A 5,382-nucleotide genomic window follows, 5' to 3' on the forward strand; every position below is an offset into this window, starting at 1 on the left:
CTGAGGAGTGGTCCTAGGGGGTCTTCCACTGATGGCACAGGAGAAAGACTTAGTAGGACCAGGAGAGGCTTGGATGCGAGAATTTGGGTGCGAGAGGCAGCAGCCACGGAGACCAGAGGACCGGTTACCACTCTTCATACAAGAAGTCATAACCAACCCAGCCTGTTCCTCCAGGCCTGGAGCCCATGGTTTCAAAGCTGCAGCACAGCACAGGAATTGAGGCCCCAGTGGTGCCCTCTCCTGGCCAAAGGGCTCTGACGCTGTGCTGGAAATGTTCGATTTAGCCACAGCACAGGTAAGGGGAGTGGGAGAGGCTGGAAGAGGCAAGCTGGGACTCCGGTTGCTCTCCAGGCTACAGGCCTCCATTCACCTGTGAGCCTTTCCCAGCCTGGCCCTGAACAGCAGGGGCACTGCAGCCCATCCCCAGGGTCCTGGAGACTTGGGTCTCTACTGGACCTCCCACCACTCCCTCTGCTAACAGCCCAGCAGGGAACCAGAGCCACAAGCAGGTCCACCTCTAGGGTGGCAGAGCTGACCCTTTGGCTGCCTTTTGCCCGTACTTTGGATGTGGAGCAGGGACAGGAAGTTCTTAGACAACCAGGAGTTTCTCTGCCATGATCCAAGGAAGCAGAAGTTTGGGTGGCAGTGGGCTAGATCAGTGGTGTGGTCCAATGGGCAGTGGCCCTGCCTCCTTGGTTTCTTTCCCATAGGTAATACCCATCCCCTCCACACTCATCCCCCATCCCTGTCCCTTACCCCTTCCTCCAGCTCACCACTGGCCCATTGCTCTGTCTGTCTTTATTGATTTGGGGGAAAGTGGGGAGAGCCGGAGGGCCACAACACAAGCAGTACCACCCACAGTCAGCGAAGCGCAGAACAGCGTGCAGGAAGGACAGCCCCTGGAGCCTCTCCAGGTTCTAAAGGGCTTGTGGTGGTGACAGGGGAGGGTAGCCCTGTGGACATGCCTCACCAGCCCCTAGGTGAAGGTAGAGCCTGGGGGGTGCCCCACTCACACCCCAGTGACATGTGCCACGCTGACATGTCTCAAACTCTCCAGCAGAGGCCAGCCCCAGGTTACAGGGGACGGGAAAGAGGAGTGAAAGGATCCGTGGGAAGAGGATCTGGGGGTCAGTGCACTCAGCCTCAGCATCTGCCAGGAGTGGAAGGGAAGAGAGAAGCTCACAGGGAAGGGGAACAGTCAGGAGGCACCCCTGGCCTGCCCTGTGCTCGTGCTCCCAGTCAAGGTTCTCAGCAGCAGTGCCCACTTGGTCTTCGCACTGAGCCCCTCTCAGAGCCTCACAGTCTTGCAGTCATCAGCCCCTGCTGGACCCTCTTGTCCACTCCTCCCGGAACCCTGGATCCTGCCTTCCAACTGTGCTCTCTGGGGTCAATCCCGCTTAGATCTTGGCCACATGGGGCTCAACATCCTCTAAGTTCATCAAGGAACCACCTCCCAGAGGGCTGCAGGGCGCACCCCCACGCACCTGGGCATCACCAGTTGGGGGGCTGGCCAGCCCGGAGGCCCGGGTGGCTGTGGCGGGCCATCTTCCGCTCTGAGGCCTCTTCACCCTCTGGGCTCTGCCCCAGCTTTCGGATGTGGTGCAGGAAAGAGGTGGCATTGAATGCTCGCTGCAGGGAGAGGCGGGTATTAGGCCATGCACCAGCCTGGCCCCAAGACTTCAAGGACCACAGAGGCCAGTGGCAGCCCAGGCCACCCCTGTGAGGCTGAGAGATGGAGTAGGCAGGGAAGGGAGGCAGCCTCCAGCCAAAAAGGTCCATAGGCCCCGCCAAGTACTAACCTTCCAGTGGGTTCGGGCAAAATTCTTCTGGATCTGTTCACTAACTGAGCCCAGGATGTCCTTGTCAAAGGCAGCGTCCCCAGAGATCCTAAGGGGAAGCCAGGGGTCAGTGGGGGTTTGGGAGGTCTTTGATGGTGTGGTCCTTCACTCTGACCCTGGGACAGCTAGGCAAGGATTCCACTCACCAAAGATGCTGTAAGGCCTGCTGGCAGGTGAACCTCTTCTGGGGGTCTCTCTCCAGAAGGTGCCGGATGAAGTCTTTGGCTGGAGCAGGGAGACCAGGTCAGCCCAATCCGTCCCACTCCTTTTATCACTCCCCCTTCCCCTCCCTGAGCTTGGGGTCAGCCTCAGGTTCACCTGATTCTGAGATGTCATCCCAAAAGGGAGAGTCAAACTCGTAGCTGGCCCTCAGGATCTGGCTGAAGAGTTCAGGGTCGCTCTCGTCGTAGAAGGGGGGGTACCCACACAGCCTGGCACCCACAGATGAATCATCCAGCTGTCCAACCCTCCCCAACCCAGCAAGGGGCAGGCAGGCAGAAGAAGAAGAGCCTTTCACAGTGGTCACTCACAGAATATAGGAGATGACACCCAGGGCCCACACATCTACAGCCTTGCCATAGGGTTTCTGCTCCAAGAGCTCCGGGGCTGGGGGCCAGAGACAGACAGACAGACACGCACCCGCACACGTGCACACCAGCCTTCAGTGTTGCCTGGCTCAGCCTAGTCAACCCCAGGAATAGCCCCACCACCTGCCTTGCCCCTGGCATCACAGGTCCCACAGGGCCCCCCAACCCCCAGGCCCTCAAGAAACCTCAGGGCACTCCCCTCACTTACCCACATATCCTGGGGTCCCACAGGCAGTGCCCAGCATGTTGCCAACCTGGATTTTGGAGAGGCCGAAATCTGAGACCATGATCTTAGAGTCCTCAAATGGGGTGGCATAGAGGAGGTTTTCAGGCTAAGACACACGGGTGACCAGAGGAAGCGCCAAGTCAGCCCTGGCGTGGTCCCTGGCGGCTGGAAGAAGGGGCTAGGCCTCCTCAAATCTCCCAGACCCTTGGTGCACAAGGAAGCTGGGTAAGGACTGGGTAGGCGGGCAAAAGGGCAGACACCTTTAGGTCACGGTGCACGATGCCCAAGCTGTGCAGGTAGGAGACAGCACCAAGAACCTGGCCCACCAAGTGGCTGGCATCCTTCTCTGTGTAGGAGCCACGCTCCATGATGCGGTCAAACAGCTCACCCCCTGTCACCCTGGGAGGACCGGGGGCTCAGTTGACCTAGGCCCCTTGCCCCCCACTCACCACCCAGCCCCCAGCCTGCCCTGCCCTCCTCACAGCTCCATGGCCAGGTAGAGGTGAGAGGGACTCTCATGGACATCCTCCAGAGCCACGATGTTGGGGTGGCTGACCCTGTAACAGCAAGAAAAAATCCTGAAGGCTACTGCAACCCCCTCTAGGCTTCAGGGCCTAAGAGCGCTTTCTTCTGCCTCGGCCTGCTTCCCTACCACAGGCCAGTCCTGCCCAATCCAGCAAGGCAAATCCCCATTTCAGGCCTTCCGGGGGACACAGAGGAAGCAGGGCACTTCAACCCAGGGCACCATCCCACATGCCTTAATCAATAGCAGCCTGGCCAGGGCCAGGCACCCACCTGCGGAGCACCGCAATCTCATTCTCCACCAGGGCCTCCTTCCCTCGAAGGGCCTTCTTGGAGATGCACTTGAGAGCAACAAGGTGTGAGGAGCCCCGCTCCTGGGCCAGCACTACCTCTGAGAAGGCACCCCTGACATAGAGACAGTGGAGGCAGGAAGGGAGGGGGAAAGGTGAAGAGGAGGAGGAGCGGAGGGAGAGGGGAGACAGAGCAAAGGTGGGGAGAGGAAAGGGCCCCTTAGCTGAAGCAGAAGAGGAGGCCCTCTCCATCCCATGCCGCCCATCCCCCCACACACTGACACACATACACACACATCACATTCACTGAAACTCACGAGCCCAGCTTCTCCCTGATCTCATAGACACTGCTGATGTCCTCCGTCTGTTTCTTGAGAAGCAGCATGTCTGGGGGAGCAAGGGAGAGGTGGAGGGAGGTGCTCTGGGTGAGCAGCAGCCCCGTCCCACACCCCAGGCCCAGCAGTGCATCAGGCACACTCAGCAGCAGCCCCACTCAGGAACACATGTGTCATAAGGTCCCATAACCCTTCCGCAGCCCGGGTACATTTCGCCCCTCCCCCACCGCCCAGGTCAGCACTCCCCGGTAGGATGCCTTCCTGCGAGGCCACAGAATACACTCCTTCCACCCCCTCCTCACATACACCGCCGTGATCCAGATCCCCCCTCCCCATGGTGATCAACACCCAGGCACCTGCTCTCTGCCACCACACAACCCAGCAGCGCAATCAGCCACCTTCCAGAAGGCTCCCTCCAAGCCCACTCCCATCCATAGTGCCCAAAGGCCCTTCCCTTGCCCCCAGGCCTAGACTTGCCACCCATTGCCCAGCGCCCACAGGCACAGGCCACCAACCCGCCCAAGATGCACCTGCGAACCGAGTGCACAGCCGCCTGCCACTGCCACGGCCACCCACGCGGCCGCCCAGGCTCACTGGGCCCGGGCCCTCGGAGCCGCGGGGCGGAAGAAACTCCGCAGCCTGCGCCTCCCGCATCCAGAGCTACGTGAGCAGCGCGCGTGCGGGCCAGGGGCGCGCCAGGCGTGACAGGTGTGCGCGAGGACACGCAGGGGCTACAGCGGCCACGGCCGGGGACCCTGCACGCCCCTGCACGCCCTTGCATGCGCGGGCGGGCGTCCAGGAGCTCTCGGTACAGACCTGAATCGGAAGCCGCAGCGCCAACTCGCTCAGTGGCAGCCGCGCCAAGCCCACAGCCCTCGCCCGGCCAGCTCCGCCTCCACACACACACACCCGCACCGCGCGCTCTCGTTGAATGCTGGCGGCCGTGTGTGGCCTTGGCGCTGCATGGCGCCTTGTAAGGCAATCTGCTGGTCGCCAGCTGCCACCTCCTCAGTCATTCATGTGGGTTCCCACCGGCTTCAGCCCCTTGGTGGCCTGGCTGGGCTGGCCCCAGGGCCTTTGCACCACTGGTGTTCTCCATCTCTTTACCCGCATGTTGACATGGCTGTGAGCCTTCAGTCTCTGCTCCATCCAGGCCATTTGATCTAAAACAGCCTCCTTCCCTAGCCCAGCCCTGCCAACTGTCCCTGCCACTGCTGCGTCTGCTCCCCTGGCCTGAGCTCCCCATCAGCACTTAGTTGGACAACAGCCACAGCCTCCTCACTGGGCTCCCTCTACCTTCTGAACTCAGCCTTAACCTCTCTTCCTCACCCAGCAGCCAGAACATTCCCTTTACTGAGATCAAGTCTTCCCTGGGCTACAAACCCTCCTGTGGCTTTCCATGTCCTCCAAGTCAAAGCATGAGTCATCACAGTGGCCTAAGGACTGTGTATGATTGGTCCCCCTTTCCTATCACTACTCTGACCTCTCTCCACCTACTTTCCCCCTTGCTCAAACAGCTCCAGCCAACTCCAGCCACAATGGCTTCCTAACTGGCCTTCAAATACAACATGCATGGGGTGTGTA

The 5,382-nt window shown here is 60.4% G+C and overlaps 1 protein-coding gene across 3 annotated transcripts; it reads right to left on the reverse strand.

Moving 5' to 3' along the window:
• Positions 1 to 783: 783 nt before the first annotated feature.
• Positions 784 to 4,684, reverse strand: PNCK (pregnancy up-regulated nonubiquitous CaM kinase). 3 transcript variants are annotated; one of them, XM_090263887.1, is made up of 12 exons: positions 4,615 to 4,684; positions 3,781 to 3,850; positions 3,447 to 3,578; positions 3,134 to 3,208; positions 2,912 to 3,050; positions 2,634 to 2,757; positions 2,369 to 2,444; positions 2,157 to 2,269; positions 1,985 to 2,063; positions 1,800 to 1,887; positions 1,485 to 1,629; positions 784 to 1,150 (listed from the first exon to the last, which is right to left on the reverse strand). In XM_090263887.1, the coding sequence occupies exons 2-11, from the start codon at positions 3,846 to 3,848 to the stop codon at positions 1,492 to 1,494; spliced, it is 1,032 nt and encodes a 343-aa protein (XP_090120013.1). In that variant the 5' UTR covers positions 3,849 to 3,850; positions 4,615 to 4,684; the 3' UTR covers positions 784 to 1,150; positions 1,485 to 1,491. The 3 variants fall into 3 exon arrangements, with proteins under 3 accessions (XP_090120013.1, XP_090120011.1, XP_090120012.1); XM_090263885.1 differs by lacking the exon at positions 4,615 to 4,684 and adding an exon at positions 4,329 to 4,462; XM_090263886.1 differs by lacking the exon at positions 4,615 to 4,684 and adding an exon at positions 4,337 to 4,383.
• Positions 4,685 to 5,382: the final 698 nt, after the last annotated feature.

This window comes from Furipterus horrens, unplaced genomic scaffold, assembly GCF_987537825.1.
Source record: "Furipterus horrens unplaced genomic scaffold, mFurHor1.1.pri manual_scaffold_17, whole genome shotgun sequence".
NCBI classification, from domain to species: Eukaryota; Metazoa; Chordata; class Mammalia; order Chiroptera; family Furipteridae; genus Furipterus; species Furipterus horrens.